We start from the raw sequence: 12,745 nt of genomic DNA, 5'->3' as shown, positions 1-12,745 counted from the left end.
GTAAGGGGCTCTCTGTGGCGGGGAGGGGAGCTAATACAAGATGGAGAGCCCCCAGCCTGTGGGACCCTCTTTGGGTTGTTTTTACTCAGGAACTGGGTGGTTTAATCATCCCCTTACCTCTCTGAGCATCGGTTTATTCTACCAAGAGCATCACTTTCAAGTCAGCTTGAAATCAGCTCCTGAAACCAGGCATCTGGTCTACCACCCCTCACCTGGATTCCACCAGGCTCCAAAGCTGCCAGTGCCTGGCCACTGGCCATGCCACTCCCAGTCCCTCTGGACCATCTATGCTGAGCCTTTATTTCCGGATCCAGAGGCGTCAGGGACGCCGAGCAACTCATCCCCAGCCCGGCCTGGCTACTTGGGGGTCCGGATGAGGGTGTGGTAGACTGGCTTGATGATGAGATGAAGGTGCAGGGCGTTCTCCACCAGATACTCGGAGTTGCGCCGCTGCAGGTCGGCGTGCGCCAGGAAGTCGCCGGCCTCCTCGCTGCTCTGGTGGAAGCTGTAGGCGTGGCGGACCAGCAGGCGGCCGTGCTGGCGCGCCCCCACCAGCACCGTCTTCTGGAAGCTCACGCCCGCCGCGTCGCCGCCGCTGCTGGCCGGCGTGACCACGAGCCGCGGCCGGCCATCCTCCGGGCGCGCGAGGGGCAGCGCGGTGCCCGCGGCGTCCGCGTAGACCGGCCGCAGGCTGACGGGCAGCCAGCGCGGCGAGAAGAGCACGTTCCACGTGACCCGGCGGCCGGAGTCGTGGCCGCTCGGACCCAGCTGCGTCTGGAAGCTGGTGCTGCGGTCGTCGCGGGCCGGGTTGTTGATGACCCACGGGGCGCCCCAGGAGGGCGCGAGGTAGTTGCGGGGCAGAAAGGCGCTGCCGTTGACGTCGAAGAACTTGGCGTAGTGCAGCGGCGAGGCGGCATGGAACTGGTAGGCCTGCAGCAGGAGGTCGGCCACCGCCGGGCCGTGGCGCGCCAGGGCGGCCGAGCGCGCCTGCAGCTGGAACAGCTGCGCAGGCGGGATCATGGGGTAGCGGATGGCGCGCAGCGCCCGCTCGGCCACCGCGGGGGGCGGCCGCGCACGGCCCAGCCACGCCTCCAGCGCGTGGAATAGCTCCAGCTCGTCCTGCAGCACCAGGTCCGAGCGCCGCAGGAGCTGTGCCAGCAGCTCGGGGCTCACGGCGCCCCACTCGGCGCTCCCCGCCACCGCCGACAGGTTCCAGGCTAAGAACTGCAGGCAGCTCTCGCGCAGGGCGTCGTCCCCGGTGCTCACCGCGTAGTGGTACCAGCCCACCGCCGGGCCCGCGCCGCCCGCCAGGTGCGCGCGCATGTAGTCGGCCACGCCCCGCTGCAGGGAGGCCACCCCGTACTTGGTGGCCAGCTTGTGCAGGGGAATGGCTTGCGCCAGCAGCACGGTCAGCTCACCGCAGTAGAGGTACCTGCGAGAGAGGCACAGAGATGAGGCACCCCGCCACTCACGCCCCGACCCCACCCAGAGCCGCTCTCTAAGTCCAGAGGGCACTTAGGCTTGGGCGGAGAGCTTCGGGGTCCGGGGCGCCAACAGAACAGTGGGTCCCGAGGCTTCCTGTCTTTTCTTCTCACGGCTCATTCCTACTTCACGGCCTCTTTCCCTTTCTCGTGGGGACACGGAAACAGCATGCATTTAATGAGCGCCAACTGGGTGCCGAGCTCTGTGCTAGAACAAGCGAGATATGGCTTCTGCCATTGCCAGGTTTACAATCTGGGTTCGGATTCATTTTCTGCCAGTTACTTGCCAGGAGCGTGGGCAAGCCATTTAGCTTCGCTGTGGGCCTCTGGAAATAAAAGCTGTTTCCCAGGTTCCCTTAGAGTGAGTGTGGTCACCTGACTAAATTCTAGCCAATGAGAGGTGCACAGAGGCACAGAGTGGGATTGGGGGAAGGCTGGCTATATAGAACTGACTGAGGTCAGGGAAGAGCCTTTGGCCCTTCCGTGTTATCCCTCTTCCTGTTGCCTGGAAGTTGGAAGCAATGACGGGAATTCTGCAGCCACCTTGTCTAAGCCATTAAGACAGGGCAAATTTCTCAGACTATAGTGTGAATGGTGCCCTCTGCGCAGCACACTGGCAGGAAGTAGGAGATGGGGGAGGGAACTGGCTAACCTTTACTGCTCCCTCACCCTGTGGTTCAAGACCTGGCCAGACACCAAAACCACACGGAGACATTAGAATAAGAAACGATTGCTTGACCCAACCCAAGTCGTGAAGCCCAGGATCCAGAGTGGGGCCCCGGAATCTAGTTTTTAAAAGCTCTCAAGGCCAGGTCTGGAAACAGCTCTGCAAGCATTTGATATCTGACATCAAACCACATATAGCTTACAGGCAAGGGCAGGGGAGTCACACTGCACTTTGCAAGAGGGCAGTAGAAGAAGGGAAGGAGGTGGTTGCACAGTCATCCTAGTGACCTCTAAGGAATGGACGTGATGTTTGCTACAAGCCAGGGCCTCCGTGACCCAGTGAGTGGAGAAGCCAGGGGCTTGGAAAGGGATGAAATCTTCCCTCTTTTCCTTCCCCACCTGATGAACTTGTCAAAGACGGCAGCACAGTCCCTGGGCTCCTGCAAAACCACCTCGCTCTGGTTACTCAGCAGCTCCCGGAACAGCTCGCTGTGCAGTCCCAGCAGCAGGCGGTGGGCGTGGAAGACTCGGACCTCGTCGGTGCCCGCAGCCTGCACCCGCACAACCACGTCGCTGGCATTGCCCTGCCGCAGCAGCTCTTGTAAGCGTTGCAGTAGCATCTGGGAGTGGTTGATGGAGGTGCCTGTTGACTCCCCGCCGACATCAGCTTTGTGGGCTGCAGGAGGAAGGAACACCGCACAGCCTGAGAAGGCACCTGGACCCAGGGCAGCATTCTGGGGCTGCAGAGGGACCAGCTGGAGATGTGTGTGGTTGGATGTGGGCAGAGGACGGGTGGGCCTGGGGAGGCTGTGTGCTCACCTGTTTGTGCCCATGAGGTGCATGGATGCATGTGTGTGCACACAAGCACATCCTGGGTGGGGGAGCTTGTGAACCTGACCTTGAGCAGACCCTGAGAGGATGCTCTTGGAAGGGGGGGTGGATTCTGACAGGAAGAGGTCCTGAACCAGCATGGGATAAACTATCCAAAGCTGGTCTCCACTGGTGCCAGACCTGCAGGCGAGGGTTGAGGAAACTCTTGGTCCCCACTCCTCTCACCTGCTGAAGAACTGTCCACCTAACCCCCAGGAAGAGCTGTCCAAAGCAGCGCCTTCACTAACGAATGTCTATTGAGCACTTGCTATAAGCCAGACCCTGCTGGGAGCTCGGACTGTCACAGTGAACAAAAGCAAGCCAGCTCCTTACACTCATAAAAGCGCAAGTTAGCTTATTAGACAGGCAAGAAATACACGAGTAATCGTGTAAATAAGCAGTCTGGTTTTATATTTATTTTTTTAGCAGGGGGAGGTAATTAGGTCTATCTGTTTATTTAATGGAGGTACTAGGGATTGAACCCAGGACCTCATGCATGCTCGGCATGCACCCTACCACTGACCTATACCCTCCCCTCTGCTGTCTAATTTTAGATTGAGATAAATAAGGCTGGTGATAGTAGCAGAGTGGGAGCTCATTTCGGTGCAGAAATCAGAAACGGGCTCCCTACGGAAGTGATGGGAAGGAGCCAGTCAGAGGCTGAGAACCAGCCCCGCAAAGGCCCTTGAAGAGGATGGGCTTGGTGTGCTGGGAGGGGAGAGAGGGTTGGAGGTCGGAGCCCTGAGTGGTAGGGGAGGGGCAGAGCATGAGAGGAGGCTGTAGCACACAGGGGAAGCTGCTTCCAGGCCCAGCTGCCTTCTTGGGTCCCGGTCTCCGGCGGGGAACCAGAGAAAGCACAGAGGGTGGGCAGGGACTGGACTGGAACGCTCCGGGTACCTGTGGGCTGAGGCTGGTGCCCCCACTTCCGGGCTAGGCGCACTGGGCCCTTCTCCTGTGTTTCCAGGGACACCGTGAGGGTCAGATAGGGACACACACTCAGTTACAGAAAATTCAGTGACAGAAAACACTGCCAGCAGCTTCCCCAAGCCGAGCGCGGTGTGAGGAGCTGACAGCAGCAGATGGACAGCCGCTCCCCTCAGCCCCACCCCGCTGCCCCCTGCACACGCGCGCGCACACACACACAAACACACACACACACACACACACACACACACACACGGGCCTGGGGCCCATCTGGGCTACTAGGGAGAAGGCACACAGGACAGCGGAGCATCTGTGTGCAAGAGGGAGGCAGAGGGAGGAAGAAAGGGTGAGAGAGGAGCCCGTGGTTAATTTCACAGCCCTGCCTCCCCAGGCTGTCACTTTGAAGGACCTGAATGCTGGCGGCATCCTGCCCGCCTCTGCCTGGGCCAGCTGCCTGGGACAATGAACAGTGGAAGGACCTTTTGGTCGTAAAGACCCCTGCCTGCCTGCCTTCTCAGCCCTCCTCCCCTTGGAGGCAGGCTGCCCTCCTCCACAAAGCTGTAGGATCAAATCCTGTGCTCATCCTGGCCGGCTGGATAGCTCCCCCTCCCGGCTGCGTGCAACTAGGGCCGGAAGGATCTGCCCCTCCTCCCTGCCCACTGCCCACTCACCTGCACGAGTAGCCAGGCCTACCAAGGTCAGGATGGCCCAGAAGCTGGCCCAGGACCCAGGCTTGGCGAAGCCCAGCCTAAGCATCTTTGTGCCCGGCCTCCAAGCCCACTGGAGGGACTGCAAAGCCCAGACCACTCTGCTCACATCCCTCCTCCTTATATACGATCCAGCTCAAGGGGACGGCACCCCCCCTTTCCCGGCCAGCTTCCCTCCCCCCACCCAGCCTCTGCCATGGATTGGTGGAAACTGGCCCCAGCTGTTGCCCAGGCAACCACTTAAGCCAGAGAGCAGCAGCCCCAGGGGCTATTGTGCTGTCTGCGGGCCCCTGAGGGGAACAGATCCGGCACCCTCCCCCACTTCTCCTACCACCCAGCAGAGCCGGTCATCCCTCTCCTGGGAGGTTTAAGGCTCTCCAGAGGGCAGGCAGAGGGCTCTAGGACCACCGGCGGCCACCAGCCTAGAGGGTCCCCGGCCCCCTCCCCTGGTCCCCAGGCGCAGCCACCGTCCTGGCACAGAGCACACTTGGCAGCATCGGGGCTGGAGCATCTTGGTGAGCCGGCTGCAAAGGAGAGGACTGGAAGAGGAGAGGGAGGTGGAGGCTCAGGCTCCCACCCCTCCCCCTCTCCCATTTTGGGGTGGGCTAGCTCTCCAGAAAGGAGGACAAAGGTCTCAAACAGGGGCTCACCGGGCAAGTGGTATCATTTTCATGTTCTTTGCTGAAGAATGTTCCTTTCATGCTCTGGGGAAAGTGATGGGCTTTTAGGGAGATGGGGACAGTGATGATCACCCGCACGCCCAGAGTCGAGGTGAGCTAAGACGGCAGGGCTGGGCATGGAGCAGCTGCACGCCTCCCTGTGCACCTCCGCCCAGAGCCGGGCTGGCCACCTCGCTGGAGGCTGCTCCTCGGCAGGCAGCCACACCCTGCCTTGACCAGCCCAAACCCGCGCATGGGGACTGCAGAAGCCCTGTCACTCTTGGCCTTTAATTCACCTTCCCAAGTGCTCCCAAGCCTCTTGGCTCGCCTCATTGGAAGGCTTCTTTTACCAGCTTCTGTCCAACTTCCTTCTGTAACTTTTCCCACCTCAGAGTTCCCAGGAGACACACAGCAGACCCAGCACCCACCCTGACAGTTGGGAAACCCGAGGCAGAGAGCCCAGCGGCAGCCCCGGGCTGGGTTAGTGCAGGACGTGCTCACCTGGGGACAAAGGAACAGAGAGAGGAGGGTGGGGTCTAGAGCCCAGGGGGAGTCTGGGTGGCTGTGGCCGGGTACTGGTGAGGCCTCACCTTTTCCAGGAGAAAGTAGGGCCTGGCCCAGATCTTCATGGGAGCGTCCCTCCAAGTTGATGAATTGAAGTGGGGGGTCACCCGAGAGATCTGCCTCAGAGTTTCTCCCGAGGCTAGGTCCTTAAGCGGGGGTGGGTCAGAGCCTGCCCTCCTTTGCTCTCTGGATCCCAGGGACCAGCTCGATGCATTGATTTCAGCCCCCGGCTGGCACAGAGACCCACCAGCTCCACCCCCTCTCTGGAGCTGCAGAGAGAGCAGGAATTGGGTCTGGCACCTGCCTCGTCTGGGTTGGCAGAGACGCAGCTGTCCAGCCCAGTGGAAACCCCTCCCGGCTGCCCTGACCTTCACGCCTGGCTCCCCTCGTCCAGATCCCCCATCCCTTGCCCATTGGCTGCCCGCCTGACCTTCCCGTGGGCTGCACCACCTCCCTGGCCCAGCCCAGCGAGACAGAACCTGAGTGTGACAGGGGGCTGGGCCTCTGAATGCATCCCGGCTTCCATGCACAAGGCTTTTCGATAGGAATGTTATTGATGATAAAAACATAATGAGAAAAGAACCCACTACTCTGAAAACGGTCTTTCGGTAAACACGCTTCTTAACTCCAGCCTCTTCGAGGCTCTGCATCAGTGTCTAGAAGTGTAGCCCATCTGCACTGGGATCACCCACGCTCCACCTAGGAGCCAGGGCACCTGTATTCTCTAAGCATCCTGGTGATTGTCATGTACACCCCAAGCGAAGATCTGCCTACTAGAGTTAGATGATTGGCATTTCAAGGGTTCAGGGGTCGGGGAGGCTCCAGGTTATCAAGAAGACCCAGGAGGGTCACCTCTGACTCCCTGTCACTGAGAGGACCCCCATCTTACTATTTCTAACTTCTGTTTTCCCTGAAATTTCTCTAATGATTTAGAAACTGGCTTTCCAGGAATAGGCATTCTCTGTTCTCGTTTTCTTAATCCAAGGGCTTCTGGAGTGTGTGTGTGGTGTGTATGTGTGTGTGTGGTGTGTATGTGTGCATGCATGTGCATGCATGTATGTGCGCGTGAAGTATGTGAAAGTCTTGGAGCTGAAGAGAGACGAGAGGGCGTTCGCCCTGCACAGTCTTGGAGATGGAAGGTCTGAGGCAGCCCATTTTATTTTGCCGGGTGGATCTGGAAACTCTTAATTCCTTGAGAGCAAGTCTGGGCCTGAACAACTCCCAGAGAGATATGTTACTTCCCACCCGAGCCCAAGACAGGAGTATTCATTCCCCACGTGACCCGTCTGAGGTTTCATGACCCAGAAAGCGTAGCGCCGGAATTCAAATGCCGCTTTTCTGCTTGACATTTCTTTCTACAACCCCGTACTGTCTTTTCTGGGAAGCTATTTCGGTAGCCAGAAATGATCCCCGTGGGGCAAGGAATCTCTAGTGCTAAAACAGCAAGCTTGGGGCAGGCTGCCAAGTTTCTGAATCTGCAGAGTAGGTGGTCAAGTGCAGGACCCCGGTAACACCCACCTGGGAGGAGCGGGCTCACAGTCCCAGCCCCACCCAGGCTGCGGCCTCCCTTCCGCCTATGACGTCTCCCTTCCTGAGCTTGGGTGCCCTCCAAAACAGCCTGGGGAAGCAGGACTCGTGAGTTTAGGTCCCAGGCCACGTGTACTAGGGGGCATAGCAGTAATAAACAAGGAGGACTCATTCCCGGAAGAAACTGACACACACGCCATTGAAAGTTTCCCTTGAAGCCAGGCTGTCCCGTCACTGTCCTCCTCAGCACCTCCGTCATGCTGCTCCCTCGATTGGACTGCCTTCCCCATCGGAGTGCTGTCCACCGGACCTGCTTCTGCTCCTCCATAAAGCCTGAGCTCACAGTGGCCTCTGGCTGCCTGAATGCCTGCTCTTCTGGAGCTCTGGAGGAGGGACAAAACTGAATTCAAATTCAAACCACCACGTACTAGCTCCGTGGCCTTAGCCTAGTTGCTGGACTTCTCTGAGCCTCGATCTCCTCTTGAGTGAAACAGAGGTGACCAGAGTTAGCCTGTGGGGCTGCTTCAAGGGTGACACGTGTAGGACAGGATAGATCTTCAGGAAATGTTGACAGAGACCCTCACCCATGGCTGTAAGTGGGTCCTTGCCCACCCACAGCCTCCCGGTGCAGGGAGGTGGCACCCTGAGGAATTACCTGTGCTACTTGAACTCTCTGGAGCTGGAGTCCCATACACTCTGCCTGGGGACCTGAGTGGGTCTTGCCTATCCTGGTCCCACTGTGCGGTGCAGGGGACCTGGCCAAAGGCAGGCTCTTGGAGGCCTGCAGGGTCAGGACTTGGCCACCAGGGGGCAGCAAATTGAGTCCCCAGCGTGGGTGCGGAGGTGAGGCTGGAGGTGGGAGTCCAGGTAGCTCCAGCCGCAGAGGTGGGATCTTAGTCAGGGAGCCTGGAAACCGGCTCTGCGACATTCCCAGAGAGCGAGCGTGGGCTTCAGCTCTCCTCCGAGTCAATCCACACAGTGTCCTGGGTGCTCACTGTGGGCGGCAATGGTCACTCTTGCCGGCGTGGGGTGGGGGAGCTGGCTGGGCGCAGATTCCAGCCTCTCCGGAGTGCTGGCCGCGCCGGATGGTGTTTATTTGCCAGTGACTGATATTCTCTGAAGGATGGTCCATTTCACCAGGGCCAGGAAAACAACAGCTTGCAGGCGGCCACTGGGTCTTGGTTTCCCAGCGCTGCTGGCAGCCTGGTCAGACTTCTCCTGGCGGTCGCGGCTGGCTCGGCGCACGGCTTCCTGCCATCCTTCCAGGCCAGCAGCCCCTCGGTAGCCTCCTTCTTGTCCCACCACCCACAGCCACTGCAGGGCGGACACCCTCAAACCTGGCCCATGAGGCCTCTCTCCAGATGTGGGCCCTGCCCAGGGCAGCCTCACCTCTCCCTCCCTGGTGTTGATTTCCCCCACTCCTCTCTGCAGTCCATAGAGTCATTCCCTGGGATGCTTCTGCCTGCCCCCAGAGTCCTCCCCACCAGGGTGTGACTGCCAGACTGAGCCCAGGCCAGTTCCCAGAGTGCTCTTGGAGCACGAGGCAGCCTCTCCAGAGCCCCGACGCTGCCCTCTCCCCAAGGCCTCCCTCCCAGCCTCACCCCTTCCCTGCCTGTGCACCCACACAATCCTCGTCTGCTCCAGGCCGCATCTATGTTACAGGCTCTTTCCCCTCAGCCTCAGCCCCACCTTCTCCCTCCTCCTCCTCCCTCCTCCCACCACCCCACCTCTCTGCACCGACTGCCGCCAGCTCAGCACCGCTGGCAGAACTGTGGGGCAAACAACCACTTGGAGAGCTGGCGATGCTGGGAGGGAGCAGCAGAGAACCCCCAGAAAAGGCCAGAGGGTGACCCAGGAGCATGAGGCTTGAGGGGCCAGTAACAGGTAAAGCGCCTAGCACGGGGGTGGGCAGGGAGCGTGAGATGGAAGGGCCAGTAAGGAATCTGGAGGCCGGGGATGGGGAGCTTGAAGCAGATGGGAAAAAAATCAAAAGCTGGAAGGTGAAACCTAAAATCCTTAAGTGTGGGCTGAGGAGGGGCAGGGCCCAGAGCACGTGGCTGTCGGCATCCCAGACTGGTCCCAAGCCAGCTGTGTGTGATCGCCGGCAGGTCACCTTACCCTTCCTGATTCAGCATCCCCATCTGAAAATCAGGGCCGTTCCAGCTCCAGGGGTACTAGAAGGTGGATGGTCTTTAGTATAGAAAGGAGAGGAACCTAGAAACAGTTCTCCTTAACGAGGGGGTGGCTGTTTCATAGAGCAGTGCTGCTGCTGTGAGTTACCTGAGTCCAGATCACCCAGGATGCTTCTGAAAAACACAGCTGCTCAAGCCCCACTCCAGACGCCCTGGCTCCGGCTACCTGGAGGGAGCTCAGGAACCCCTGTTTCAGAAGCGCCCTCCCCACCCACCGACAGTGACAAGCAGCCTGTTTTAGGGCCCTGCTGTCTAGGCTGAAGCTCCACCAGGAGGAATGCGATGGAGGAATAATCTCTATGACAGCCAGAAACCCAACTGAATACTTTTTCCCATCAGTGGGGGAGCCAGGCCACTGAGGAGGTGGACTGGGGCAGGGTGGACTTGGCAACAGGGGTTACCATTTGGCTGGGCCTGACCAGGGGTCTGCATGGAGCAGGGGTGAATAAAGACCTCAGGGTCAGGGTCAAGGTGGGGCTGCTACCAGACCAGGCTGGAAAGAGACCAGATGCTCTAACCCACCCTTCTGCCCTTCCTAGCTGGCCAGCCACGAGGGACCCTTCTGCCCACACCCAATGGCAGTGAGCTGAGCCAGGCGTTCGGAAGCCCTTGGCCGGAGACCCCAGAGAGGTCCCCGTGCGTGGCTGGCGTCATCCCTGTCGTCTACTATAGCATCCTGCTGGGCCTGGGGCTGCCTGGTGAGTGGGGAGCTGGGGTCTGGAGTCTTGGGGTTGGCCAGAAATTGGGGTCCTCACTCAATGGGTGCTGATCCTCTGTGCTGACCCCTGAGACCCAGGATCATAGACCCCAAGGATCCCCTTGCCTTTCTGGGTCACTGGGGAGCAAAGCATAGTGGTGGGTAAACGTGAGGGGCCGAGAGTTGGGGTATTCAATAATTAAACCCAAGATTTCACCAGAGCAGGCAGCCCCCTTTACCCCCCGGGTGTGGGCATTCTCCTAGGATGACTGAGTTCATGTAGGACTGCCCTCATCTGCGCTGAAAGCTTCCTGTACCATCCACCGCCTTCAGAGAGGAGAGCTGGGGGTTGGGGTGGGGTGGGGACGCAGGAAAGAACAGGTGGAACTGGGGACTTGCCCATCCCTTCCTGTCGCCAGGGAAGCCAGTGCGTAAGACAGAGTCCTCGCTCCTGGGTGAAGACAGTGGCCTGGAGTGTATGGCTGGACAGGGCAGGGCTGATCCGCTCAGCCTTCCTGACCAAGTCCGTTTTAAGAAGGGTCTGGAAAGAGGAAAAGAGAAGCTAGAGCCAGCAGGTGGGGAGGGACGATGAGAAAGCAAATCTGAGCCACTAACACCTCCGACTTCTCCCCTCCGTGACCTTGGTTGCCGTCAGTCAACCTCCTGACCACAGTGGCACTGGCCCGCCTTGCCGCCAGGACCAGGAAGGCCTCCTATTACTACCTTCTGGCACTCACAGCCTCGGATATCGTCACCCAGGTGGTCATCGTGTTCGTGGGCTTCCTCCTGCAGGGAGCCGTGCTGGCCCGGGAGGTGCCCCAGGCCGTGGTGCGCACAGCTAACATCCTGGAGTTTGCTGCCAACCATGCCTCCGTTTGGATCGCCGTCCTGCTCACGATCGACCGGTACAGCGCCTTGTGCCACCCCCTGCACCATCGGGCCACTTCGTCCCCAGGCCGGACGCACCGGGCCATCGCCTTTGTCCTTGGTGCTGCCCTTCTGACTGGCATCCCCTTCTACTGGTGGCTGGACGTGTGGAGGGATGCAGACCCTCCCAGCACAATGGATGAGGTCCTCAAGTGGGCTCACTGCCTCATTGTCTATTTCATCCCTTGTGGCGTTTTCCTGGTTGCCAACTTGGCCATCGTCTACCGGCTACGGAGGAGGGGCCAGAGCGGGCTGCGGCCCTGGGTGGGCAAGAGCACCGCCATCCTTCTGGGTGTCACCACGCTCTTCGCCCTCCTTTGGGCACCTCGGATCTTTGTTATGCTCTACCACCTGTACGTGGCCCCCGTCTACCGGGACTGGAGGGTCCACCTGGCCTTGGACGTGGCCAACATGGTGGCCATGCTCAACACAGCAGTCAACTTTGGCCTCTACTGCTTTGTCAGCAGAACTTTCCGGGCCACTGTCCGAGAGGTCATCCACAACGCCCACCTTGCCTGCACCCTGGGATCACGGCCAGTGGGCACAGCGGCAGAGCCTGTGCTGAAGCCCCCAGGACTCCCTAAAGGGACAGAACTGTAGAGGAGGAGCCCAACCAGGGAGCTTGGGGTGGCCCACGGCCAGAGGTACTGGGGTTTTTCTGGTTGTGCCCACAAAACTTTATTGCTACCCTACTTTGCAATCTAGGGGTGAGAGGAAAGGCTCCATCCTTTAGGGGTGCCTCCTCAGGAAGCTAAATTAATATTGGTTGAATGAATAGACGGATGGATGGATGGATGGATGGATGGATATGAATTGTTTCCAGCCCACCCCTTCCTGGAACCCTCTCGTTCCCTGAGTTGATCACTTCTCTGGCTCCCAGTAGCAATGCCAGGGAGAAAGGAAGAAATCTGCAAGACTCTAGGCCTTTCCTGGGCTGGAGGAACCACTCGTGCTGGGCCAAGCGATGGGGGAGGGCTGCCCAGGAAAGGGAGTGGTCTCAAGCAGATTCAGATTCACCACAGCCCCAGCTCTGAGGTGACGCAACCCCTGGGGCCTCAAGCACCCTGGAATGGTTTTGATGAACTCCCCACCATGGAGCCAGCACAGGTTCAAGGCCCCAGAACAGCCATGGGGCTGCAGCTTTCATGGTTGCTGAGGACTAGGACTGAAAAGGAAGTGCCTGCCTAGCTCAAGGGCCAGACGAGCAGGAAGGGAAGCCTCAGCCACGCCCCTGAGCCCACTCCCCCGGTGAAGAAGGCTCTTCTCCACCAAGGGGAGGAAGGGAGATGGTTCAGCCGATCTGAGACCCTGAGGGGCTCTGCTGGGCCCCTCCAAGCCCCTCTCCTCCCAGCGCCGCCAGCCGGGAGAGGCAGCTGGGCAAGATTAGCGGATGAACCTCCCACCTGCTCCAGGCATTGGGTAAACACATTAGCAGCCTGTTTTCTGCTTTTCGATCACACTAAGCTGACCTTTCCCCTGAATGGGAGGTCCAAGTGGGCCCCCACCAGCACCCAACCCTCTAATAGGGTCA

The 12,745-nt window shown here is 59.5% G+C and overlaps 2 protein-coding genes across 3 annotated transcripts; one reads left to right on the top strand and one right to left on the bottom strand.

The window, feature by feature from the left end:
- Positions 1 to 118: 118 nt before the first annotated feature.
- On the bottom strand, positions 119 to 6,231 carry BTBD17 (BTB domain containing 17). 2 transcript variants are annotated; one of them, XM_031469010.2, is made up of 5 exons: positions 5,898 to 6,231; positions 5,299 to 5,352; positions 4,613 to 5,187; positions 2,547 to 2,823; positions 119 to 1,432 (listed from the first exon to the last, which is right to left on the bottom strand). In XM_031469010.2, the coding sequence occupies exons 3-5, from the start codon at positions 4,695 to 4,697 to the stop codon at positions 358 to 360; spliced, it is 1,437 nt and encodes a 478-aa protein (XP_031324870.2). In that variant the 5' UTR covers positions 4,698 to 5,187; positions 5,299 to 5,352; positions 5,898 to 6,231; the 3' UTR covers positions 119 to 357. The 2 variants fall into 2 exon arrangements, with proteins under 2 accessions (XP_031324870.2, XP_064351653.1); XM_064495583.1 differs by lacking the exon at positions 4,613 to 5,187.
- Positions 6,232 to 9,257: 3,026 nt separating this feature from the next.
- Positions 9,258 to 11,814, top strand: GPR142 (G protein-coupled receptor 142). Its single transcript, XM_031469730.2, has 3 exons — positions 9,258 to 9,282; positions 10,130 to 10,288; positions 10,943 to 11,814. The coding sequence occupies exons 1-3, from the start codon at positions 9,258 to 9,260 to the stop codon at positions 11,812 to 11,814; spliced, it is 1,056 nt and encodes a 351-aa protein (XP_031325590.1).
- The last annotated feature ends 931 nt before the right edge of the window (positions 11,815 to 12,745 follow it).

Source organism: Camelus dromedarius, chromosome 16, assembly GCF_036321535.1.
Source record: "Camelus dromedarius isolate mCamDro1 chromosome 16, mCamDro1.pat, whole genome shotgun sequence".
Lineage (NCBI taxonomy): Eukaryota > Metazoa > Chordata > Mammalia > Artiodactyla > Camelidae > Camelus > Camelus dromedarius.
This window is presented reverse-complemented; position numbering and strand designations above follow the sequence as displayed.

Excerpts from the sequence above, each read along its gene's own strand:
- BTBD17 (XM_031469010.2), bottom strand. The coding sequence starts at position 4,697 with ATGCTTAGGCTGGGCTTCGCCAAGCCTGGGTCCTGGGCCAGCTTCTGG. Across the intron at positions 2,824-4,612 it reads AGGCCTGGCTACTCGTGCAG|CCCACAAAGCTGATGTCGGC; the intron begins GTGAGTGGGCAG and ends TTCCTCCTGCAG. Across the intron at positions 1,433-2,546 it reads GTCTTTGACAAGTTCATCAG|GTACCTCTACTGCGGTGAGC; the intron begins GTGGGGAAGGAA and ends CCTCTCTCGCAG.
- GPR142 (XM_031469730.2), top strand. The coding sequence starts at position 9,258 with ATGAGGCTTGAGGGGCCAGTAACAG. Across the intron at positions 9,283-10,129 it reads GCTTGAGGGGCCAGTAACAG|CTGGCCAGCCACGAGGGACC; the intron begins GTAAAGCGCCTA and ends TGCCCTTCCTAG. Across the intron at positions 10,289-10,942 it reads GCTGGGCCTGGGGCTGCCTG|TCAACCTCCTGACCACAGTG; the intron begins GTGAGTGGGGAG and ends GGTTGCCGTCAG.